The 26462-nt window shown below is 44.7% G+C and overlaps 1 protein-coding gene across 13 annotated transcripts; it reads left to right on the top strand.

The window, feature by feature from the left end:
• Positions 1-1604: 1604 nt before the first annotated feature.
• GSN (gelsolin) lies at positions 1605-26267 on the top strand. 13 transcript variants are annotated; one of them, XM_085520883.1, is made up of 20 exons: positions 1980-2049; positions 2437-2500; positions 5300-5344; positions 5932-6038; positions 15308-15509; positions 16496-16650; positions 17652-17813; positions 18045-18194; positions 18477-18566; positions 19463-19595; positions 20057-20145; positions 20943-21158; positions 21895-22028; positions 22260-22350; positions 22746-22916; positions 23728-23902; positions 24170-24294; positions 24705-24782; positions 25283-25343; positions 25783-26267. In XM_085520883.1, the coding sequence occupies exons 5-20, from the start codon at positions 15317-15319 to the stop codon at positions 25950-25952; spliced, it is 2193 nt and encodes a 730-aa protein (XP_085377009.1). In that variant the 5' UTR covers positions 1980-2049; positions 2437-2500; positions 5300-5344; positions 5932-6038; positions 15308-15316; the 3' UTR covers positions 25953-26267. The 13 variants fall into 13 exon arrangements, with proteins under 13 accessions (XP_015734473.2, XP_085377010.1, XP_085377009.1 ...); XM_085520881.1 differs by having other exon boundaries at positions 5270-5344; XM_085520882.1 differs by having other exon boundaries at positions 5242-5344.
• The last annotated feature ends 195 nt before the right edge of the window (positions 26268-26462 follow it).

Below are 26462 nucleotides of genomic sequence, written 5' to 3'. Positions count from 1 at the left end.
GCCTTAAAGGGTCTGGTTTTGAATCCTATTCCAGAAGATTGGATAATGGCATCTTTACTGCTTTGCTTCTCGTGTCCTTGTGATCACATGAAAGCTGGCAGCAGTTTCTTAAGAGCGGTGATTGAGAAAAGGCTGAGTGCAGCTCATTCCTCCTGGACATCAGGGCAGAACCCAACAGCTGTCATTAAATCCCACTAACTTGGTAACAATAGCAGACGGCTGGAGATGAAACGCTGCCTATCGTCCCACCCTTCTTTGTGGGTTCCTGCCAGTTCAGTGCAGCACTTGGAATCCAGTTCTGAGTGTCTCTGTCTGCAGGCTGGCATTAAAGAGCAGCACCCAGACCATTCTGCTCCTGGATTTACTTTTTCTTACTTCTCAACATGGCTGTAAATAAATCAGGGGGAAAAAGGGGAGAAAATCTACAGCCGAGACCTTTCAATGCAGCACCTCACAGCTATGGGAGGAGATCTTATGAAGAAGTGATACATAAAACACAACTGAAGGGTAAAAAAAACCCGCAGCTGGCATTTATATGATGGCATGAAAGCAGCAATTCACAATGGTTAGGAAAACCTAAGCCGCCCAGCAGCAGTAACACAGGCTGGGAGGATCAGCAGGGAGGGCAGCTGAAGTAATGCATGTCTGCTTAGATGTGGTTTCTCCTTTTTGTTCCCCCAAGCCTCAGCTTCTTTTTCTGTCTGCGTCCAAATGTCTGTGGGCAGGAACAGAAAGCAGAAGCCTGGGATCATCCAGGAGCCATTCTGCAGTACTGCAATGTGTGTGAGGTGGGGCACGTAACATTGGGCCGCTCTGAAACGACTGGTGGGTCTGGTTGGATGTTGGGATGCCAGGTTCATCTTCTATCCCTCGCCATATCAGCTGCCTGCTGTACACAGCCCCAAACCTGCACATCAGACTTAATACCAGTGTGAGGATGTTTGTCACAACAGCAGTTCTGGTGTCAGTAGGTGCCAATCAGCCCATGCTCCCCATATGGCAGTGAATGTGGGTTCAGAAGGAAGTAAATCCCTGCCCACTTGTACACAGCAGGACCATCCCTGCAGGATTCCAGCACTGCAGAAGGCAGCAGCGCCAGCTGACAGCGGCTCCTTTTATACCAACTACAAAGCTGAGCAGCACTGCTTTACCTGAGTTATCTGGGAGATCACACTTAAATGTGGATGCCTGGTTCACTTCTTCAGCTTAACACCGTGCTGCATTCGAGCCTTTTTGCGAGCAAGCAGCCTGTGCCTCGGCACAACCCCATCACTACAGCAATAGAACTGTGCTGACTACCAGCAACACCCTTTCAGAGACGTGGCAGCTGTGTGGCTCCTCAGTACAGCAACGTGCCCACAGATGGTGCGAGCTGTGAAATGTTGGATGACTCAGTTACCATCCACAAATCCAGATCAGTGCTGCTTCCCATGGGCCAAAAGCACTGTCAGGAGCCAGCAGCAGGCACCTTCACGTGCTTACTTTGCCTTCTTTCCACTGTCTCCCAGCAGCTGCTGGTGCAGAATGAACTCTCCCAGCACAGGGCTCTGCAGGGTCCGCCTGTCCCGGTGCCGGGATGAAGGGCCGCATTGTTCTCCGGGCTCAAAGCAGCCTTGTTCCCGTGGGTGTGAGCGGGGCAGCCGGCCTGCAGGGACTGCGGGATGTGGGAGCGCCCGGCCGTGCCCGAGTTCTCTGCCGACCGCGTTCCAGCCCCGCGCTGCCCTCGCCTCGTGGCGGAGCACGAGGAGCTGCTCGCCATGTGACACGGAGCGAAGGAACGGCCCTTCCCTCCTCCACCCGGCGTGGTGAAGGCCCGGATGCGCCCCGGGAGGCTGAGATGAATGAGGTAAGTGAGGAACAAAATGGTGGCCGAGGGGCTGGGCTGGGCGTGGTGGGGGAATCACGGCCGGGCAGAGCTCCACGGGGCCTTGGCCGGGGCGGGGCCGGGCTGGGGCGGGGTGCGCGCTGTGACCGCCCCCGGGGCTGCCCGGCTGTGCCCGGCCCCGCGCCCCGCAGCCGCGTCCCGCCCGCCCCGAGCGCCAGCAGCAGGTACGGCCGGCACCGCGATGGGGACAGCGAGGAACATTCCGGCACGGGGAGCGGGGCGGATCCTGGGGGCACCGCGGGGCCGGGAGGGCGGCAGCGGCAGCTCCGAGCCTGGGGCTGCAGGGGGGATGTGGGGATGTGGGGAGGGGCGTGGGGGGAGCGGCGGGACTGAGTGTCAGTTCGAGGCTCGGCTGCTCCGGAGCCGGTGTCCCGTGTGACGCTGCTCCGCAGTCTGACCCGGTGTTACACTGGCAGCAGCACGGGGCGGATCGCCGGCCGAGCATCTGCCACCGGAGCGGCGGGTGTGCGTGCTTCTGTGCCCGGGGAAACGGTGTTTGAACGGGAATTGCACTAATGTGGATACTTAAAGTTATTTGAAATGTTTCCTAGGAAAAGTGTTTTAAAAAAAAAAAAAAAAGTTATGGGGATGACTTGTTTCAAGGAGGCCTCATTAGTAAGTAGATCCTCATTGAATAAAGCTGCTTGGAATGTTATTTGCTTTTGGATGTGGATCAAAAATCCGACTTTGCTAACAAGGATGACTTTAGCATCAGTTTCCTCTAAGTCTCCTTTTTCCTTACTGATCATTGCAATTCTTTCGGTTTTCCACTACCAACTTTGCATGATGCAAGTTTCTCAGTGAAAAAACGTTTCCTTTGCTGAATTTCTGGCATGCTCAGCTCAGGGTCCTTCTGCTCTGGAGCAGAACATGGCTTTCAAGTACCTCTCATCCTCTAGGTTCCCCCAACTACCCTGCAGTGTCTGTGTAACTGTGCCGTATCTGCCCAGCAAATGAATTGTTGTCCAAGTATTCAGGATCAGGTCTTGGCTACTGCAAATGGTTTCGCTCATCTTGTCCGTGAGGTAGTTTATTCCACACTCCGTACCATGCAGTGCATAGAGCTCTAACTTTAACCCATAAGCTTGCAGGGAGAAGCAGAACCCAGCTCTGCTTGATGTCCTCTCCATGGCAGGCTGTGCCGTGCCGTGCTGCAAGGTGTGCCTGCGCACTGTGTTGTACTCTGCTTTTCACCTCCAGCACAGACAGTGGGAATGCTGTCCTCTGCACGGATGCTCCAGTCCTGAGTGTTTATCTGTGCCATCCATGGGCCCCACTGCATTGCTTTCTTGCTGGAGCAGCATGGAGTCGAGCTTCATGGATTTCACTAAAATCCAACACAGTGATAGGGTAGGAATGAAGTTACACCTTGTAGGTATATGTGGATGGTGGACTTCTTAAATGCTGCGTTTAAATACATGGATGGATTTTCCAGTGGTTGCCTGAGTGTTCAGATACCGCTGTGTTTTAGTGAGAACTGGGCACATGCAGGCGGTGAAGGAATGTCTCCTGCCCTCAGAAGAATGGATGCTTTCTTCAGCTTGATGAAATTCCAGAACTACAGGGAAAATAACACGGAAACTGAACCTGCAGACAATCTCTGGCTGCTTTCGAATGTCTAAAGTGTGACAAAGCAAAAATGCTACTGCTGGTTTCAACTTTGATTTTACAGGCATGAATCCAACCTGTTTGTGAATTTGTTCCTTTCATCAGCAAAGCAGGGATGTGAGATAACATTCTGCAGTCTGGTTGCACGGTTCTGTTACCGAGGGCAGTTACTGCCAGCTCCAGCTGAGAGGCTGCGTGACTTGTTCCATGACAGGGCTGTTTTTGTAGATACTTTATGTATTTCTGTGAGTGCCTCAGCTCTCCCCTGAGTCAACATTGTGGCCAGCAGTGCCACTGAGGGGGGATGCTGCTTCTGGGAAGAAGAGCTGGTAAGAGCCTTGCTATGGTGCACAGAGCAGCAATTAGCTGTTTTCAAAGACCTGTGCTGAGCCAGTGCTTCCTCAGGTTCAGATAAAGTCACTTTTTGTATGCTGGGTGTTGTACAGTGTGCTGGTGGGAACGAAACCTTTCCTAAAATAGCCCTCTGTCTTATTTGGTGCTCAGGATTTCTATCTGCTTTTAGCTTGCTTTAGGAATGCAAGCTTTCCAGTTGAACTCCACACTCAGTCCTGCTGCTGACATGTTACTCATGCTTATGAAAGAAGATGTTGGATTGGGATCTGGAGCTCCACAAACCATTTCTCCCTTTTGCTTTGAAAATCTACCAGAAGGAATATTTTAGTGGTTGGTTTTTCTTCTTCCTCTTCTTCTTCTTCTTCTGTTTTATGTTTAAATGTGAGCTGAAGTGGTGAAGTTGCAGGTTGATTGCAGTTAAACAGAACATGGTTAAACATATGAAGTAAGTTGCTCACAGTGAATAACTACCATATAGGAAAAAGCAGCTGTTCTTGATTATTGTTCACTTTCACAGCACTTAGGAATCGCTGTATGAATAATCTATTTCTGAACACGTCTCTGCCTGACCACTTTGTGTACCTCTGTCATGTAGTTTATTCTGCTTCTCAACATTCAAGTTCTCATCTTTTCAGTTTCATCAGTTAATCATCATTTAATCACTTCAGATGCTCAGAAGACTGAAGGAACTTGAAAGAAATGCTCTGGATGATTAATTCTGTTCCCATGAAAGGAAAAGCAATGCGAGGGTTCTCAGCTACAGGCTGGGCTGGAGCTGTTTCGCCAGTATCAGACAATCTCCCTAGGTGGGGGTAGTGCACAGCTATGGAGCCTGCCATGTTTCGCTCATCTGCAAAGTATGTTTCTGCAGGAGGCTCTATGAGACAGTGGTGGTGTGAAGAGGTAATGCAGCCTCATACAGCCCTCAGGGCAGGAGTAGCGGAGCTGTCTCACAGCTCATCAGTTTCTCAGCAATGACAGGAGCTTGCAGCAGATGCTTAGACAAAGGAGAGAAGAGTTTGTATGGGCAGATTTCCTTAGGTCTGTCACTGTGGGTTTTGGCAGTAGAGAACTGCCATGATCAGGGATATTCAGAACTGAAGGTTGCATTCAGATGGTTATGTTTAGTAGTCAGTAGTCATCCCACCCCTCGTGAATTTCTCATGTCTTTCTGATCCCACTTGTAGATTTGATTCCTGAGCAATAATTTCAATGTTGTGCCTGCAAAGAAGCGCTTTTGTTTCCTTTAAAACTGCTACATAGCAATTAGGTTGTACCTATCCACGTAGAAACAATACTTCAGTGCAAATACAAAAAATCAGAGGTTTCTTTTGTTTGTTTTTGTTGTTATTATTATTATTGTTGTTACTGTCTATGTCATTTTCATGCCCAAGATTAATTCCAGAGTTGGATTTTCTTCAGAGCCCACTCTATCAAGAATTTGTTTCATAGGAACAGCTGTGGAGATCTACCAGGAAGAGCGCTGTGACCACAGGAGTAAGTCAGAGCTGGTTATCTCCTGCCCCGTATAATCAGGATTAATTGGGATGCTGCTGAGCCGTGAGGCAGACTGCAAAAGCTTTACAGGTTTCTGTTGCTAAAGGTCTTCTGTCTTCCCATGATTTTGGCTTTTAGTAAAAATAAAAGTAAGTGAACTGTTGTTAGCAGTGTCTGAGCAGAGCGCATACACAACAGGCCTGGAATCCATGGTGTGTGTGTGGTTGTTTCCCAAGAAGCCCGGGATGTTGGCAGATTTCCCATATTTTCATTGCATTCTGCAGACTGCTGGTTTTTATAGCCAAAGTGCACCAATTGCCAGAGTGGGTTCATCGAGCCTTTTATGATCTCTTTGGCACACAGTTGTGTGATTGGCTTTTTTGTCCATATGCCAGTATGCCCATACCCTGCAGGTACAGCTGTGCTGCCAGTACTTGCCTGATCACAGCAGTAGATGCTTTCTTGCAGTATCACAAGTCCATCATTGTGCAGACACTCAGTGTGTGCAGTCTGCTGATCCGGATGTGTATCTGGGGCACTGGCAGAGGGCTGGTTTGGTAATACGGCTCTGTTATATCCTATCATAGGTGGACTCAGATCAGACAGTGTTCATAGCTGTCAGCTTCCAGTTCTTCACAACTGCTCAGTGAAGGAAAGTGTGAGCAGAAAAATCAGGAAGTAGGAGGCTGTCACGGTAAGTGCTTGAACAAGCAGCGGGGTTTATCCCAGATTACCCATTGATGATGCAAGGCTTGAGCTTGGACACTCATGGAGCTGAGCAGAGCTGCAGCAGCTTTTCCTTGGGGTGCTGTCAGTGCTTGGCTCAGAGCTGCATGAGGTGACCCGAAGATGCCAGACTGGGACAGCCAGGCTGCAGCAGGGCTGCTCCATGGGCAGAGCCTGGCACCGGTGCTGCAGTAACTTGCTGTGGTGCTCTGCATATTTCTGCCCCATCGTACTTCCCTCTGGATAATTGTTTTATTAGTAGTATTTTAGTTTATCTGATTGTTCTTTCCCCTCTTTGAGGTGAACTGAGATGTAGATTGTAACTGCATCCTCAGTCAGGATATTCAAACTGGATTTTTTGAGCAAAGTTTGGGATATGTTGTTGACTGGGTAGAAGGATTAGTTGGTTTGGACTCTGACTTTTTTTCTGCTCTTATTTTTACCCATTTCAGAGTGTTCTTTTCTCAAAACAAGCTGTGGTTTTGGTCTTTCCCCTCTTCTCTTTTCCCCCTCATCCATTTCCCAGTAAGAACCTGGAACTGCTCTCAGCTGGTGTCCCAGCACAACTGGGAGAGGGAGAAACAGCCATCTGTCTGTGCTAGGAACGAGTCAAGCAGTGGGATGCTGTCCAAAAACAAAGTTTAAACATATGTTATTTACTGAACGTTTCCACATGCAGTAAAAATAAAGCTACAATTCAAAACAGTGCCTTTAAAGCACTGGAGGAAATGAATCATCCCAGAATGTCTCGGGTTGGATGGGGCTTCTGTGCTGAGAGCTGTCTCCATCAGGGCTTTCCCTGCTTCCAGGCTGCCTGCCTTGAGAGCACTTGTGGTTCCTCAGCCCTGAAAGCCTGAATCTTGTTAAAAAGAAAATTACAAATGGTGTTAATTGCCAAAGGAAAACCAATAAACACTTCCCTGTGAGGAAGAAGGGAGTTTTCGACGTGGCTGTCAGCAGCATTTCCTTCTTGTGGCTGCAGGCCTGGTGCTCACAGGGGCTGTGGCAGTCAGCTCTGGGACAAAAGGCCTTCATGAGAAGTTATCTCTTTGAGCCACAGTGACCACATCTGCTTGTGTTTAGAGAACTGAAAAGGGAACTGCAATAGCTCTTATGTCAGTTGTCTCAGAAGGGGATGTTTGGGAGGAAAACCACTGCCTCTAACATGGGGCAGCCCTGTCTTGGATGCCCCGAGGAGGAGGATGCTGGGGAAGTTCTGGGCTGCTTGTGCAGGTTCAGGTTTGTGGGAGGCTCCTGGCCATAAGAGTGACTCTGTCTTTTGTGTCCGCCAGGGCCAGTACCACAAACCTGCAGCATCTGTATGGCTCAGGTACATCTCACGTTCTGATCAATGCCCCTGAATGTGAAGAAGCATTTTGATTTTGAATGTGTCTGTGAGGTGGGGCAGTTCCTGTTTGTTCAGGATGCTGCCTGTCTGCACGGTGCTCCCATGCTCCCCAGGCTCTGCTGCAGCACCATGAGGCCAGGCCTGGGCTGAGCTGCTCAGCTGTGCTGTGTCTGTGGGGTAGACAGGATTTCCTCTGTGTGATTTTTAATCACAACTGTTCCATACTCAGCCTTAGTATTTGAACGGACTTCTGTCCTAGTCATAGGTGTAGCAGTGGCTTGTTGTAAGCCCTCTCACCTAGTCACCCGTGCTTGCTGCTTCACATGGTGTGCTTCACACTTCCCTTCTGGACTCCTTTTAGGTTGTCTCTTCTGGTTTCCATCCCATCTTCTCCAGTAATAATGTATTAGTCTGTGCTTCCTTGGGTTAATGATAATGAATTGAGCAGACTTTGTGCTACTGAGGAATGCATTGGCTAGCTTGCAGGTTCTCCCAGTTTGCATCAAGTTGCAGCTCATTTCCCCTCTGCACAGCCAGGACGTGATGACTGCAGGGACAACATCTGTATCATTTCCCCACAGCTGACCACAAGCACATCCTCACTGCCTCCATGAGCGTTCTTTGGCTGTCATCACCAGACCTGTCCACGGGACTTGATATGGAGTTGCAACCATATTTTAGTGTACTGGATTATGTCTTATGATGTTATATAAGCACTCCTTTAAGACATGTTTTAGGCACTGAACAATGATTTGTGTCCAACTACAATTCACAATTCATTTTTGCTTGCTTTGAAGGAGAACTGCTGGTAGTTTCCACAGATCCATTCTTATCTGTGCTGCGTGTGTGTAAGTGCATGATTCAGCTCTCACGTATGCTAAGGTAGGGCTTTTAAACAGTTGATTGTATCAGCAGATTTTCTCTGGGTGTGTTTCAATCAGATGGGAGACCTGTATGTTCTCCAAGAGTTTCTCCCATGTAAGTAATATTCTTCCTGATTTATATCATGCACCTGAGAAGAAACTCAGGCTTTTGTGTTTTTGCATGCACCGGGTTTTCAACCTCCGTACATCAGACCAAACCTTCTGTTTCTACTGAGTGGACCGTATTCAAAAGGTAGAGAGACCAGAATAGAGCTGACATGACTCATAATGCAAACAAACAGCTGGAAAAAGTGAACAATACGCAAATCATCTGGGTGTTCTCATTTGCTAAAGTGGTTTAGTAGGAATTTTAACTTTTAAATGCAAAAACCTACTTGCCAATTGTAGGGATAATGCTGTACTTTGTGTCCTGGACTGTTGATGTGAATTCCTCTTGGAATCAAATGCGTGTTTTAAATGAAGGAGGAAGCTGTTAAAGGAACAATGCTAGTTTGACCTTTTAGGATTTGTGAGTGGCTGCATCTGTTTAGATGTAACTGCTTGGAGTACTGCTGTCCATCCTGCCTCTCCTACAGGGGACCGAAGTAGTTTGTGGATCTGCCATGGTTCAAGTAGGAGGAGGCTCTTCCACGCCAATCTTTCTGATCCCACAGCAGCCTTGTTTACTGCTTCTTCAGGGAGTGGGAGGAAAGGGGCTGTTCTTACTGCTGTGTGTATATGAATTTAAGGCTGTCAGGAGACTGAAAACTGAACTCATCTCTCATTTGAGATATTTTTCAATGCTTGTCACCTTGGCAACAAAGCTGAAGTCCCGTCAGATTTGTTTTCAGTGACTTCCTGAAAAGTTAGTCACATTATATACTGTTTTGTCAGGGAGGCAATAAAGAATAGAGAAGTATTCTCCTTTTCAATATGTACCATCACCGGCTGCTGAAATGTCTTCCCTTCTCTGATAAATGCAGCACCGTGTCTTGAATTTCTTATTGTCAGAACTTGAATGTTTCTGCAATATTCAGTCCGTCAATCTTTGTAAATTCATCATTTTTTACAGGTTTCCAAAGGGTCAGAGAGAAAAGAAAAGGTTGTGTGGGCTGTCAGAAAGTGTGGATTATCTTCAAAGCGTAGGAACAGCTAAACCCGAGATCATAATTTGATATTTGATCTGTGCAGTGACTGTATCTCAGACAGTGCTCTGGAGCACACAGCTCTTGCCCTGCCAGTGTTACTGTCACACGTACAACCTGCTGATTTTGTTGGCATTGATCATACCAATGGTACTTTGCTCCTTACAAAACGCAGAGACTCTCTGTTCTCTTGTTGCATCTGAAATGTGGTGCTTTACTTCACCTCTCTCATACAGGAGGTGTAGAATGCTATGAGACAAAGGAGTCCTTCTTTTCCCGAGGAGACATATGATTTCTTTGGAGCAACCCATAGTCTCTGGGCAATTGTTGTCAAATAAATAGAGGGAAAGAAAGAATTGTCTGGGTGGAAATGCAACTGTCTGTCTCCAAGGTACAGTGAGGACTGAGGCATGAGAACCACTTTTGAAGCATGAATGCTGTATGGTTACAAACTTCTGCTCAGATTTACTGTTCTCCTCATACTTCAGAAATTCAGAATGTACTTGACAGTTATTTTGGTGCCCTGTATTATCCATCAGAATGAAAAATATTGCCTTTGGCATCTGGAAATGCAGAAATTGCTCCAGAATCATGCAGCAGGTGTTTTAGATGCTCAGTGGTGCAATGTTATGTTGGCTACAGACCTTCCTTTGTGGGCCTTGTTTATACAACACGTTTAGACAAACTAACTGAACCTATCATGAACTAGGATCTGGAGCTGTAAATGAGAACAGCCATATGGTGATCTGGCCTGTCACCATCACATCCTCATTTAACTCAACTGAGCTTTCCTGAGCAGCCCTGTGTGGGTAAGTCCTGTTCCTATTGCTGGGTATACATAAGGGAATGGCCACAATTTAACTGCAGTTTGAACAAACAAAAGTTATTCTCAAAGAAAAGGTATATTTGTCTTTCTCTTGTAAGTTACTAGCAGAATCAAGTATGGAGGAGTGCTTGTTCTGAGGGTAAGCCTGAGTTCTCCCTGGTGATGCATTATTGGACAAACAAAACCAAGCACCCTCAGGAGTGCTATTCCCTTTAAACCAGGGTGCTAATAACGTAGCAGTTGGACCTCTGAGTCTCTGCTTCATGTAAATACTTAGAAAATCTCTTTCCTTTGCAACACGTAGACCTCTTTACAGCTAAAGCTGTTTAAACAAACCATTGCACTTCTTTTACCACCCACTGTTTTACCAGCAATTCTCCACTTTACTTTTTATTTTCTTTTTTGCAGTTGCTCACATTCAATGAATATCCTGGGAAAAAAGGCCTGCAGGAACTTCACTGAATGGCTAAAAAATATACGTGCTGTTCACTGTCATAGAAATGTTGAAGTACAAAGTTTTGTGAGGAAAGCCCCATGTGCTAATATTTGCTTTGTCATACAGAGGAGCTGCCTACTAAAATCACTTCTGCACATTCCTGTGCATTTAATCTTGCATCGGGAAATTTTTACTTTAAAAATTCACTTTACAAATCGTTATCATTACTACCTTGAGCATTTTGTGGTCTGAAATACTCTGGCAATACCAGAAGTCAGAGAATGTTTTGTTTGAGTTTGTGCATTCCTTCAGCTTGGATAAGCTGCTCTGGATGTTTGAGGTTGAGTAGGAATCAGACCCGAGCCCAGGAGAATCAAGTGTTGTCTCCTCTTTTTGATTCTGTGATACTGGATGATACTGTCTCCCAGAAAGATATTTTAGACATTATATGCCTGAGAGGACTGTAGGTGTGAAAATGTGACAGTAGATTTGATGCAGAGGAACTAGTTGTGAATTGTTCCCACTAATTGGCATTACCACGTGATGAGACAGAAGGATTAAGAGATTCTAGACTCTGTCTTCACAGGTGTGCCTCACAGTGGAACAGGTTGTTCCTTTCTGTCCCGTGCTGGGCCGGGTCTGAGCATGGCAGAATGGGGCTCCTTGTCAGGAGCAAACTCAGAGGAGACTGTAAACAAATGGTGCAAGTGCAGATAGCACAACTTATAGGGGCACAGGGCCTCTATGGGATGGAGGGGTGGGAGGCACAGCCACAGGGATGAGTGTGAGGAACATAAATGGGAGTATTTGGGGAGGGAGGCAGGGAGAACTGTTTCTTACAAATGCTAGGATAGAAGTAAGCAAAGAAGAATACTGAGTCCCAGACTGGAGATGGTGAAAGCACAGCTGTCAGGGCCTCTGACAGTGCCGTAATGGAGAAGATGAATAACGGGGTGTTTGCTGAGCAGAGAAACAAGAGGGTCTCCCCGTCTTTCTTTTGAAACAAGTAGTTCCCAGCCTTGGGAAAAATCATTTATAAACGTACTGAAGAAGCAGACTTCAAATTCTGCCATTGGTCTATGGGATACACACAGACTTCTGCACAGATTCAGCTTCCATGATGCACCAAGTCCATGTGCTGTGTGTGGTAAATCAGGGCGCTATCCCTGCAGTTATTTCCGTAGGCCTGTCTCTGTGATAAGGCATTCTCAGACAGACCTGGCATGGTTGTGTTAATTGCACATCTGGACACCATAACGAGTTGTTGTCTTCCACTGTTTGCTCAGAACATTGGACTTTTCTTAAGTTCTTGTTTTTATTGCCGAGCTGCCAAGTGTCATTTAGATGATCCATCTGCACTGAAATCCCATATTTCAAGCCCTTTCTTTGTTTTCCTTAAGTAACTTCTCTTTGCATAAGATGCTGACCCTGTGCAGCATCATTTCTATGACTAAGCTGGACAGTTTTATTAACATCAGCTTGAAGTTTGCTTCCATTCCCGTATCTCCAACAAGACACCCTTTTGAGTATGGTCCTGGCAACCTTATCTGGCATTTGCTGGCAATAACACATCCAGAGCACAGCCCTCTGTGGCTTGACTCAACAACGCAACATTTGCACAGCAGTAATAAGCCGTACCAGCTGCTGGCATGTGTTACACTTATTCCCTTTTGACATGCCTCAGATGAATCCTTACCAAAGATTCTTATAACACACAATTTAATCACCGTAACTCTCCTTCCTTCAGCAGCTAATTGACAACACAAGTTTGGACTTAGGACAGAACTCATAAAATGCCATGATAATTAGTGGACCAAGTCTAGGTGTTTGTTTCCTTCCATTTCTCACCTCCTCCCTTCTGCCCCCAGCCTTGGAAAAAAACATAGACAAAATCTTATGGGATTTGAGCTTACCCTGAAATGGGATGCTGACAGTGAAGATTATCCTCGGTCTCTTTGCCTTCCGTCTGTTAAGTTTGGCAGTGTCTCGTTGTACAGACTTTTATTAATAAAAGTCCAAAGTATTTTTCCATTTGGAAGGGACTCATCTCTTTCTAACGTTGTGCAATCCAGCCGTCTTGCTCTGGGTGTGCTGCAGCTGCAGAAGCCATTCACAGCTGGCTTCCTCGGAGCTCTAGAGCTCTCCCAGTACACAGATAGGCTTCCAAAAGTTCGTCACCAGATTCAGACCTTTGACGCTCTGAAGATCCTTCACAGAAATCAGAGATGTCGGCAGGACTAAGGCATTGCTCTCATTATCTATTTCAGTTTGAGAATCTGCACTGAGATTTTCAGAGGTGCGTTAACTGAAACAGTGTTTGCCAACTTGACATTTCAAAACAAAATGCGTTAACTTGGACAAGAGAGAAGCCTGGGAAGTGCCACAGGCTGATGGTTGGAGGGACAAGCTCTTTGCTGCCTGTGTTTGTGGTGGCAGCCCATCAGCGTGCTGCTCCCAGCCATGCCTGTTGCAGTTCCGTTGACCTGAATGGGACCGATGGTTGCTATGTTTCTGTCACAGGTGATATTTGGTTGTGGAATTATTGGGTTAGTGTTGCTCTCTTGCCTACCAGACCATTAAAGCCCTTTTGCTAAAATGCACCGGCCCATCTCAGACTCCTCTGACTTGTGTTACTCTGATAGGGGTGCATGCAACATGGCATTCAGGTGCAAGGCACATGGTGAATTTTGCTTTCTGCTCCTCCAACAACTTAAGTGAGATGAAGGTGTATTCCCTCCATCCTCAGGTTGTTCAGTTATGTACCATTAGTGCTTCTCTGTTCTCACATCTTCAGAACCTCATTCTCTGCAGCCCTTGCCATCTGGATCTTGCTCTGCGCCTCATCAACTTTCCATTTAGTTGCAGTCTTCAGCAGATGAAATATTGCCTTTGTTGTTGATGTCTTTTAATTTCTTCCTACCCCTTGGCCTTATGACTGGATATTTGGCTTGCTTGAACACATTAGCTTTGTTGCTTGTAATGGATAGCATATTGTCTTGAGCTATTGCCGGCTGGGATTAAGTATCTGTAAGTGGCTGAAGGAGTCTGAGGTTCCCTGTGTGCACAAACAGGTTCCGCCCTGCATTGCTGAGGGGGTGGGCGTGTTTGTCTCTGATAAAAGATTGGCTTCTGCAGCACTCCTCGATATCGGCGGGAGGAGGAGGAGGGAGCTGGGACTCCCTGCAGCTTCTGCAGGAGGAGGGAGAAGCCCATTTGCTGTTAGAAATGGGAAAACAGGGCTTTGGTTATATTTTTCTTACCATTTTTTGCACAATGGCTCTGAAGCTGAACTGTGTGAGCTCCATGTCTGTTGCAGGGCTTGGCTATGTTGTTACAGCAGCTGTGGTGCTTTCAGCTGTGGTAAGTGACCAGCACCACAATTAAACATTGACAAACTTTTATTCTTCAATTGCTTGTAAGAGTCACACTGTTTTCTAACTTTGTAAGGAGTTTGTGCAGTTTTATAGTGGGATCTGGGGAGAAAAGAAGTCCAGCTGACTGGAACCAGAACAGTCAAATCTCACTGTTTACTATCTTTATCTGTTTGATATCTGCTTAGAAACCACTTTGGTAGCTAACCTGCTGTTTTGCTCTCTAGTTTGTAACGTTCTTTGTTTCTGCCTTGGAAGCTGAGTTGATGGCACTCCTGTCCATCAGCTGCTGTGAACTCTTTCCTTTATTGAATTACTGGATGCTTCTAATATAACATTTTAATCTTTTCTTCCCTGTTGTCACTCACAGGCATGCTGTAATATACAGACAAACTTCCTTTGCCAATACTACAAGAATGTTCTGTTTGCTTTCGATGTTACCAAAGTGAATTATTCTCATACGTAGCTAAATGAAAGTGTTTTTGTAAAATAATAGATTGTATATTGTAAATGAATTGCATTTGTGTGACAGTGCATGCATTAAAGTAGAATCGTCCCCTAATTAAAGCAACATCCCTAGGGCAGGATCTTATGGATAGAACTTGGGTTCCTCAAATAGAACCGTGGCTCAGAAATATGGAAGTAATGCGTCCATTGATTATCAGCAGGACAATATGAGAATATAAGGAACTTTTAAATGATCTCTTTGATATTCACAGTATTTTCCAGGGAGAGCAGGGTCAGATTGCACAATAATAATTATTAATAATAACATCTGGATAATACTACACAAAATGTAAATAATGATTAATAATTGTGCAAGCTGTACAACATATAATTAGAAGCAATATGTCAATTTCCTTGTATTGGAAACTTGTATTGGAAACTTGTATTCCACTTATGTGCCATATTGATAAACTATAAGCTTGTTTGGAAAATATATAAAGTAAAATCAAGAAATTAGGAAAAATACCCCAACAAGCCTAAAACCATGCAAAGTAAAAGAGAGCCTGTGAAAGAATGTGCCAGGGGTGAGGCAGAAAATAGAGTTGTTTGGAATGTGAAAGTAACAATTGCCAATTGAGAAAAATTTTATTTATTTATTCACAAAATTCAATGCAGGAGAAAAGAAAGGAAATTCTCCACTTGTTGCCTGGGACAATAGTTAAGAGATCAGAAGCAATATCCTTTAAACAGGAGTTTCCTTGTACTGTGTGTATTGAATAACATCCTCTGTCCTGCCCGTAGCCTGTCAGCATGGTGGAGCACGCTGAGTTTGCCAAGGCAGGAAAGGAGCCTGGCCTTCAGATTTGGAGGATCGAGAAGTTTGATTTGGTACCAGTGCCAAAAAATCTGTACGGAGACTTCTTCACTGGAGATTCTTATCTGGTGCTGAACACCATCAAACAGCGGAGTGGGAACCTGCAGTATGACTTGCACTTCTGGTTGGGTAAGTCTGATAGGAGTGCCCCTGCTGAAGGGAATTCTGTTCTCTCATTACTCCGGCATTCTCCAGTAAGCTTTACCCGAGGAAATAAGAAACAGAACTTTGGGCACGCTGGGAATGCAGTTTTGGGTGCACATATTGCTACTTGCCTTAAATATTTGAAATAGTTTCTGCAATAGAGAGTACAGCCACCTCTGTACCTGGAAATAGAATCGTGTTATCCAAATAATGGCTTCTCTGATGAAGGTGACATAATTCCTAGTTCTCCAGAGTCAGTTGTCAGGCTCACAGAAAAGACAAGACCTCAGATGAAAGAGTCTGCTGAAATCTTTTCTATTTCAAGGGGCAGAAGTCAGTTATTATCTTTCTCACACTAGTGTGTGTTCCTTCTCCCCATGAAGTTCGGACATCCGAACTGGCTTTCTGCAATAAATGCAGAGCTGAACAACATGGCAAGGCTATCCCCACATTTTGTAAAGCCAAGGCTCACTGGCAATATCTTAGTTAAAGCTAAGTAGAATCCTTGCAGGCTGTTTTGCCCTACTGGTCATCTGTCAATAGTTTTTCTACACTAAAGAGATTCTGAGAGGCGAACTGATGAGGAACTGGTGCCCTGCTATTCTCCACAGCCTTGATAAGCTGATGATGTTATCCTCCAGATTCATCTGCTTGTGAATGTGGTCCATGAGAAGCCTCCCTCCAGGACAGGGTGAAGTAGCAAAGGGAAAATGTTTGATACTTACCAAAGCCACAGCCGTGAAGCAGTGGGGCTGCAGCAGTTATGGTGGTATCGTAACCCTTACAGGAAAATACCTCTTATATTTACATCCTTTGGGGTCATTATTAGAAAGGATTGCAAACTGCTACTCTGCAGACCCGTGTGGAAACTAAACTTTCCAGGAATCTCCTTTCTCCCTTGTGCTTATGCAGTTGAATGCTGAGGCAGAAATATTGCATTCTCTCCATGGTTTTGCCTCTTTATTTCTTAGGAGATGAAAGCTCTCAAGATGAACGTGGGGCAGCTGCCATATTCACTGTTCAGATGGATGACTACCTGCAAGGGAAAGCTGTCCAGCACCGTGAAGTGCAAGGCCATGAATCCTCAACATTCCTGGGGTATTTCAAGTCTGGCATCAAGTACAAGGTGGGTTATGGCTGGATCTTTATCCTGCCAGTTTGAATCAAATCTGCAAGAAATGGCATCCTGCCCACTTCTCAGAAAAATAACAATTGCCCTTTTGCCAGTTGTTTAGAAAGTATTCCCAACCAGATGTTTTCAATGAGGTGGAACTGACAGGGTGGAGAACAGCAGATCCCAGAGGGAGAGATTTGGCTCAACGAATAGTGCACAAAGAAAGCCCCAGGAAATTTTAGCGATTGGGATTTTGTTTTTCTTCAGAAGGCAGAGGGAAAAAAAAAAACAGTCCCAAGAAGTCTGGAATGAGTTTAAGAGCAATCCAAGTGAATAGAAAACTCCTACTCAGTAGTCTTAACTTCTCCCAGTTACTTAACTAAGATTGGCCTTGCCTGTCTCTTTTTCTGAGCCCAGTCCACCTCCTTACTATCCATAATGCTTGGGGAAAGTAGATGAATAACAGTAGGAGCTGTAGGTACTACCTTGTGATAGAAGTAGAAACATATAGTCTATAGTTGTTACCCTTGTCAGGAATGCAGTGGTAAAGGAAAGGGTTATCAGGTTGAATGATTGCCACGCACTTATATTTCCTCATGTTCAACTCTCTTAATCTTTCTGTTTTGCTTATTTACTGCTCATTTGTTATTATTTTCTATTCATTCAAGCTTGGTTGTGTTTTTTGGACACTATCTTGTAGGGGTAGGGAATCCTGGGGCTGGGATAATTGCTGGTAGGCAGGATGTGCACTATATGTGGAAATACACCCTTTGCTCCAGTCAAAATCCTGTGTGAACCTCAACTGATCTCATGTTTCTACTGGTGTCCCATGGACAACAAAAGAAAGGACAGCTGGGATGCATCACTGGATAGACTGACATATAAAAGTCCAGCCTGCACATATTAGCTCTCTCTGCAAGTTTCTGATGAAATTCTGTCCTGTGAGAAATAAAAACATCTCATGTATAGCAAATTAATGGATTTTTTTTCTTCCTTTTTGATTTTTGTCTTAGGCTGGTGGCGTGGCTTCTGGCTTCAGGCATGTGGTCCCCAACGAAGTAACTGTGCAGAGGCTTCTCCAGGTCAAGGGCAGGAGAACAGTCCGAGCCACAGAGGTCCCCGTGACCTGGGAGAGCTTCAACACAGGGGATTGTTTCATCCTTGACCTTGGCAGTGTAAGTACCACACAAAAGACGAGTTATCAGACTTTCAGAGGCAGAAAAATTATGATTAATTTATTTATTTTTCTTCACGCCATGTTTAGTTATCTCAATTGCTTAGCATTCTGAAACACCACGTAGCTGATTTTCTGACATCTTTCAGTCCCAGACATGCTGCTGCCTCCTCCATAAAAGGTCATGTTAACTCTGACAAATGGAAGGTGCATAATTTTTCTTTCTCCCCAGAACATCTACCAGTGGTGTGGCTCCAACAGCAACCGTCAGGAGCGTCTGAAGGCCACTGTGCTGGCCAAGGGGATCCGGGACAACGAGAGGAACGGTCGTGCCAAAGTCTTTGTTTCAGAGGAAGGAGCGGAGCGGGAGGAAATGCTTCAGGTTGTTCACTTCATCCATTTCTCTGTGCTGGAGAGGGAAGGGCAGTAAGTGAAAGAACAGATGCAGTGGATAGGTAGGCTCAGTAATGTTTGTGCTTACATAGGAAGTGCTAGTGTTAGAGACGCTCATTTCAATGCAGACTTAGTCTTTGTCATTGCTGGGGCATCAGTCTATTTTTGCTGTTGTTGATCTAGTTTATTCTCCTTGTTCCTTGTGTTTGGACCATCTGGAAACAGATTCTTTTGGATTGGCTAGTAACATTTTGTTTCCTCTGTCTCTCAGGTCCTAGGACCAAAGCCCAGTTTGCCACAAGGAACTTCTGATGATACTAAAGCTGATACAGCCAACAGAAAGCTGGCTAAGCTCTATAAGGTAACAAGAAACAGATGAACGCTGACAATTGTAGAGAGTTAAGTAATCTTACCAAAATTAGATGGAGCTGGAACAGCGTAGAAGAGCAGATCTGATTTGACTCAGTGCCTTTTAGGAACCTTTTTTAATTTAAGCATATGAACCTTGGTTGCTTACACTGCATACCTGCATGCTTTTACAGTCTTTATTAGAGACCAGAGTCAGCAGTGAGGATTCAGCTGGAAATTTTCAGGAATTTATGAGAAAAAGGCAGAGTGTGAAATGAGTGGGGGCAATACCATTAAAAAGATGAGAAGAATGGGCTAGCAACTGGCTTTACCTCTTCCAGTATTCAGTGAGCATGATGAAGTAACAATTTGGAAGGTAACATTTGCCATCAGCTAGTATGAGTGCAGAAGACTGTTCAAGACTTTTTGGGAGGAATTCTTCTCTACAGTCATCTCCACTAATGACTTGGTGAATATCTGCCACGATGGTTTGTAAGGTAGACCTTTAGTTATCAATAGGTACATGAACTCAGACTGTGAAACCCACTTGACACAGGGAGACCTACTCACAGTTACCAGGACAGTCCTATTCAGTTCTCAGATGAAGTTATTTTGCTTTTGAAGAACTTTAACAGCTGCTTTTGCATCCAGAACATTTAGCAGTTTGGATTAGTTTTTGATTCTGGTGATTTCTGCTTTGCCAGACATAACTGAAATCTTCAGAGTAAGTGCTAGGTTATGTCATACCATTGCTGTGTCAAAGGTTCCCTGTTTGAATAATAATACTGCCTGAAGCAGCCAGTGCATTCAGGTTGATTTCCCTTCCACTCCATGACTTTTGGACTACTGCCATAAAGCTGGAGGGGAACAGACAATGCCTTATCTGACCTCTGCACTGTGTTACCACAGGTCTCAAATGGGGCTGGGAACATGGCAGTTTCCCTTGTGGCAGATGAGAACCCATTCTCCCAGGCAGCACTGAACACAGAAGACTGCTTCATTCTGGACCATGGCACAGATGGAAAGATCTTTGTTTGGAAAGGTACCATAGAGATGCAGGTGAAGCTGGTTATGTATGCATAGGATTTTCATCCTGATCCCTGTTTCTTTTGAGCCAGGTAGGAGAGTGTACACTTGATGGTGGTGGTGCATTTCACGGCATTAGATAATGCTATCAGATAGCATTAACAATCTCAGGAAAGCACTCGCATCTGAAATGGCAGGTGCTGAGATAGTGGGGTTTTGGTTAAATGAAGGTTTCTAGGAACCAGAAAGAAGAAAATAAATGAACATCATAAGCAGAAAGGAAATTGTTCTTTCCATCATCATAGAAAAGCACAAAAGAAAAAAAAAATTTCACTTAGTACTTGGCATCATCTTCTAGCTGGAATTCTGTGCCCTTCAGCTGCTGCAAAAGGTTGAAGTGCTGTGGACAGTTTTTTTTTCTCAGGGTAGGTAAAACTTGTTAAAAATTGATGTCTTTCCTGTCTCTTTTCATTAAAGGCAGGAGTGCCAATTCTGATGAGAGAAAGGCAGCCCTGAAAACAGCTACTGATTTCATCGATAAGATGGGTTATCCGAAACATACCCAGGTAAGGATGTGCAGCCCACCCAGACACTACTGTGAGTAGTTTTCTACCACATAGGACACTGACTCCTGACTCATGTAAGTGTCAGTATCAGTCTTTCAAGTAGCTCCTGTTTTGGTGGATGTGCTCTTCAGCAGAGAGATACTGCAGCCCATCTCCAAGGCTAACACTGTCCTTAGAATGGCATTTACTGCTTTTCAACTAGCATGTAACATTTATTCCTCTCAGATACAATTTATTTTTATCTTTTACCTTTTCTGTGACCTCTCCAAAAGGTGAAAAACAGAAGACGTGGGTAAACTTGCCTTTCTTATAGTGATGATTCTAAAAGTTTAGCATTCCTTCAGCTTCCCTCAAAGCCCAACTTAGGCTGAGTATACATCTAGCATATTCTAAAACCAATAGTGTTCATTGTGGTAGTATGGACCATCCAGGCACAGTTACACAAAAGCTTAAAGGCTGATTAACACTAGCTTGGAAGAAGCTGGGGACAATTCTTTCAAACTAGTGGCTGCAAGCAGCAGGGAACAGATGGTGTGTTATGTGTCCTTAGTCTTGATAAAGGTCTGTTTGGTATCTAATAACTATAGATTTGGTTGATTGCTTTATCTCAGGCATCAGTGAGACCTGACCTGACTGCTTTGTGACACCAACCCCTTCACTGCTGTAGTCTCAGGAGAGTTGTACAAGGCAATTCTGCCAGCCTGAAACCAGGGCTCCTATGAAGCAAGTTGTAAGCAGTAGCCAGAGATGGAGCTGTGTCGGATGTGGGGTCTGATGGGCTGGGTCTGTTGTTTCAGGTCCAGGTGCTCCCTGAGAGTGGTGAAACACCTTTGTTTAAACAATTCTTCAAGAACTGGAGGGACAAGGACCAGACAGAAGGACTGGGAGAGGCTTACATTTCTGGTCATGTTGCCAAAATTGAGAAAGTTCCTTTTGATGCTGCCACTCTACACACCTCCAGGGCCATGGCTGCCCAGCATGGCATGGAGGATGATGGCTCTGGCAAGAAACAGGTAAGCTGTATCAGAATCCTTTTGAAGAGTTTCTAGAATTGTCTTTACTACTTGGTGTCTGACTGTAAGAACAGACAGAGCTTGAGACTCATCAGCACTGCACTTTCATAAATGTTGGGGGAATCTTTAACATTTAAGATACCGGGAAGGTCTTGAGAGCCCAACAGCCACGTGGTGTAGATGAGCTGTCATTTTCACTCCAATATTGCCCTGGGGTCAATGCTTCACCTAATACCATTGACCAAGACTTCTTTCTCATTCCTCCTCATCCCATGTGATGAGTCTCAGAACACCTGTCTGGCACATCTGGGTGTATGTGTTTGTGCATAGAAAAGAGCTGAGCCGTGAGTCCCAGCCAACCTGGATAAACTAAAATCTGTTCATCATAACAGAGAATTCAAAATGATCTTGTGTACAAAATGGGCATCAGTGCTGGCAGTGTTGGTAGTCTGACATTTCTCCTGTGGTTCTCACCATTTGAAAGGCCTGATCAAGATTTGGGAGTTCATAGTAGGATGAATGAAATGTTCCTTGCTTCCAGGCCTGGCTGCAGGCTGTGGAATCTGCTGCGGGTGGGAATGACGGAGTTTTAGTAGCTTTCCCCAGCAGGTGGGGCTGCAGGACTGTGAGTTTCGGGAGGCTGAAGGAAGCAAATAGAACAGAGCCTCTGCTGAGGAACATCTGCTTATTTTTATTTCACTATATTCTGCTCTTCTCCCTCTGTGCTCTTTTCTAGATTTGGAGAATAGAAGGCTCAGAGAAAGTGCCAGTGAATCCTGCAACATATGGCCAGTTCTACGGTGGGGATAGCTACATTATCTTGTACGACTACCGGCATGCTGGAAAGCAGGGGCAGATCATTTACACTTGGTAAGAAAGGTTGCACCTTTGTGGAGCTGTGAAGTCTGCTTCTTTGAGGGTGGGTCATCCATATTTCCCTCTTGTAATCAATCAGTCTTACTGTCTAAGACAGTGAACTTTGTTTTCATGCTGAATGGAGTGCTACTGAGGTTTGATAGCCCAGAAGTGTTTCTTACATCTTGATCTCTGTAAGGTGCATGTGCTAGGGAAAAGAACCTCACGTTTTTCCTTGTCTTTCAGGCAGGGTGCTCATTCCACTCAAGATGAAATTGCGACTTCAGCATTCCTCACAGTGCAACTGGATGAGGAGCTGGGAGGCACCCCTGTGCAGGTGAAAAACAACAACAAACAAAAGCAAATGTTAAAAAAACATGAAAACAGACAGAGAAAAAATAGGATAAAATCAGTTTTCACAAGCCTTGCAGGTGGCAGCGAGCTGTCTGCTTTCTAGTGTTAAGAACTCTCAGAAATTAACAGTCTGCATTTCACATGAATTAATGCAACATGTTGGCAGCCAACAGGACTTGCTAGGAGAAGCAGAAAACATGCTGGGTAGATTTAATTACAATTTTTGCAAAGGCAGCTGGATGGGTGAAGACTATAAACTCCATAAGTTCTGTAAGGAGAGTCCAGCCAGAAATATGGCAGCCAAATCTATTTCCAGCATATGTTCTGCTTCTCTTCATCAGTGCCTTAAAGCTGACAGCAGGTTATCTTTTTCTTTAGAAACGAGTAGTGCAAGGAAAAGAGCCACCTCATCTGATGAGCATGTTTGGTGGAAAGCCCTTGATTGTTTACAAGGGTGGAACCTCTCGGGAAGGAGGCCAGACCACACCGGCACAAACACGGCTGTTCCAGGTCCGGTCCAGCACCTCGGGAGCTACCAGAGCTGTAGAGGTATGTGAAAAGAGAGCCAGCTTCTGTGTTGTATACATAAACTGCAGTGGGGACACAATCTCTCTGCGAATGAAGGCCAGACTGAGCTTTCTGATGTAAACTGTAACAAATGTTTAAACCTTTAGAAACTGTTAAAAGATGTCTCTTTTCTGGTGTATAAGTGCTGACAGTCATTATGATCTTTTTAGTTTATAAATATCACCTCAAACACACTGACATGGTTGTCTCTTAAATCCACGGTAGATGTTACACCTGGCATAAAACAATGATTTTCAAATACTGTTTGGTGCTGGATATTGTGACTTGTTCTAAGCTTGTGTGACCACACTGTTACCAGTGGGAGACTGCAAGTGCTAAAGACTCTAAACAAAAAATAGAGCCTGTGCCAGGGTACAGGGTGAGAGCCCTACTGATTTGAAAGAAAATGCACAAATAGAAACAAACATTATGCTAATGATTCGTCAGCCTGAGCAGCAGGGATGGAGCTCTAGGATAGTCTCCCCAGCAAGTTCTTCTGTATCCTGACAGAACCATAAAGACTGGCAAAATGAGAGCCCCCAGCATCTGAGCAGGAAGTCATATGTATCTGTAGACTGTATAAAGAAGCACAGGTTCATTTACTCTTCTCATATGACTAAGCCTGACTCATTACCGGATACAGGCAAATATACAACATATATTGTAAGCCTACACGTTTGCATGGAAAATCTTGTTTGAAGTTTCTTTAAGGATAGATACTTTTATTTTGAAATTACGGGCTCCACACAGCGAATGATTACATCTCACACGTGCAACTTTCTTATTTTTCCAGCTGGATCCTGCTGCCAGTCAGCTGAACTCCAATGATGCTTTTGTCCTGAAAACTCCCTCTGCTGCTTACCTCTGGGTCGGCCGAGGCTCCAACAGTGCAGAGCTGTCAGGAGCACAAGAGCTGCTGAAGGTTCTGGGAGCTCGCCCAGTACAGGTTTCTGAGGGTAGAGAGCCAGGTGAGGGACATGCATGAAGTCTGAGGTCATTTCTGTGTAGCTGCACTTTCTCAATAGTTATTTCCTGGATGTTTTCTTTCTGTCTCAGAAAACAGAAATGTGAACATGATGCAGGGTGGCTTCTCCATTCATAACGTTTAACAGCAAAGCCATGTTTGTAGTCCTCTAGGACTTTCTGGGAAGAATGCTTCAAGACCAACCCAAGCCGTACTGCTACTGTGTTTTCCAGCTATAGTTGAGGCAACAGTGTATCTTTTTCTTTTCCAGATAACTTCTGGGCGGCTTTGGGTGGAAAAGCTCCCTACCGAACCTCTCCTCGGCTGAAGGACAAGAAGATGGATGCTCACCCCCCTCGTCTTTTTGCCTGCTCCAACAAGAGTGGACGCTTCACTGTGAGTATCTGGGAAGACAGTCAATTAATTCAACATTCATCTGACAAAGCTGAGAGAAACTTAGTCTGAGTGTGCCCTGAGTCAACTAATGAGCTGCTACACCCAATTTTCCTTCGTAGTGTTGCCTCCAGAAGGGAAAGTATTAGCACCACTTATTTTTTTGTGCAGAGTTGGCAGCTACCTCTATAGCAACTTGCTGAACCATTAGACTGGTCCTCCCCTGGTTAAACACCAGCATTCCAATTCCTAAGATTTTAGCTCATGAATCTTTCAAGAAGCAAGAGGCAGCATTAGAAGTTTTAAGCGTGAATGAAAGGCTGACAAGAGGTGAAACTGGAGCCCTGCTTCTTCTTGCAAAGGTAAAGTGACACTTGCAGAATGTCCTCATCTTTTGATCCTATGTTTTTCAGATTGAGGAAGTCCCTGGAGATCTGACTCAGGATGACCTTGCTACCGATGACGTTATGATCCTTGACACATGGGATCAGGTGTGTCATGTTTACCTGTCAAGCAGAGAAGCAAAGAATACACACAATGTAGCTCTAGATTTAGAGATGCAAATTAAAATCACAACAGAATTATGAAGTTGTAGAGTCCTTTTGCCTTGGAGCCTGAGAACAAATCACCTCACCCATGCCACTAAAGAGAACTTACACCCAGAACCTCTGTTAGTTGCTGTGCATGACTCAGCCAAAAGTGAAATTAGAGATGAATTCTGTTTTATGTAAAGATGTTTAAACATCAGTTGTTTTTTCTGATGTTAAGCTTGTGTGCAACTTGTTCATGTGATTAGAATTTACAGCAGATAAACTGCCGTCAAAAAGCTTCCTGTCATCTACCAGTAACTTTATTCGGGTGGGTCCTGGCACACCAGGAGGAATACGTTTCTGTTCAGTGTTGTACTCAGTTCACTGAGCCCTTCTTCTCTTTCATGGGCACATTGGCTGTTGCTGAAACAATTCATGTGGTTTATTTTTTTAATCTATAGGTGTTTGTATGGATTGGAAAAGATGCCCAGGAGGAAGAAAAGACCGAGGCTTTGAAATCTGGTAATGCCATGACGTTTTTCCTTCTGAAATAAATGTGTTTGTTGTTTTTTTTTTGTTTTCCCACCTTCTGATTTTAAGTCAGATAATTAAATATACTGAGGAATGGATCTTAATTGTAACATTCAGTGTTGTGATCAAAATGATCATGTAGACTGAGAAAAGAGGATCCCAAGGATCAGCAGAAGATGTGGTATTTAGACACACTGTACTCAGACCCTGCCAGTGGAAAAGCATCCCTGTGTGGGTGGTACAGACTGCAGTTATATTGGAGCATTTTATGGCCCTAACGTATTTTCTCCCCAAGAATGCCTTATTTGTTAATTAATAATTAACACCTTATTTGTTTTAATGAAAAATCTGAAATTGTGTCTCTAACATCCATCTGCTGCTCCATAAGATTTGCGCTTGATGAGATTTTCTTCTCCTTGTGCCTTTACAGCTAAACGATACATTGAAACCGATCCTTCCAGCCGCGACAAGAGAACTCCAGTCACACTGGTTAAGCAAGGGCTTGAGCCTCCAACCTTCTCTGGCTGGTTTCTGGGCTGGGATGATGACTACTGGTCTGTTGATCCTCTGCAGAGAGCAATGGCAGATGTGGATGTCTAAGTAACAGGTTTTTTCTCTTTTTAATAAAGCAAGTTTAGTTCCTTCAGTGCCTTCAAGAGCTGCTTCCTCCTGCTGGGTGGATGCTAGCATGGCAATGATGTCAATAGCCAATTAGCTGTGCAATAAGTACCAAAACCAATCACGACCAGTCTTATTGCTCTACTCCTTGCTTTGATTATATTTAATATGATAAAGCTTGTTTGGAATAGGAGAAGAATGGGTGAGCTTTGTTTCTAAGCTGAAAACATTAAAGAGAACCTGTAGATCCCACATTTGAACTTACTTGAAACAAATACACACCTTAGAAAAATGAAACCTTTGTGCTGTTTTTTGTGAGCGCGTTGAATGTTTACAGAAAGGATTCTGTGGTGGTTTGGGATGCTTTGTTTTCGTCTCCATAGAACTTCTAACATTGAATACTCTGGTAAATTCACTGCATTCTTCTCTTTCAGAAAGTCAAGCAGCAGTAAATAAATAGTGTTGTTAAACTCAGGATCAGAGGAGGAAGTG

Source organism: Coturnix japonica, chromosome 21, assembly GCF_054131305.1.
Source record: "Coturnix japonica strain WE chromosome 21, WE-NBRP24, whole genome shotgun sequence".
NCBI lineage: Eukaryota > Metazoa > Chordata > Aves > Galliformes > Phasianidae > Coturnix > Coturnix japonica.
The sequence above is the reverse complement of the archived record's forward strand: the minus strand, read 5'-3'. Positions and strand labels throughout refer to the sequence as shown.

Bases quoted from the DNA above. Each gene is read 5' to 3' on its own strand.
- GSN (XM_015878988.2), top strand. From the start codon at position 13,914: ATGGGAAAACAGGGCTTTGGTTATATTTTTCTTACCATTTTTTGCACA. The intron at 20,146-20,942 runs GTAAGGATGTGC...CTGTTGTTTCAG, and splicing joins GTTATCCGAAACATACCCAG to GTCCAGGTGCTCCCTGAGAG. The intron at 24,295-24,704 runs GTGAGTATCTGG...TATGTTTTTCAG, and splicing joins ACAAGAGTGGACGCTTCACT to ATTGAGGAAGTCCCTGGAGA.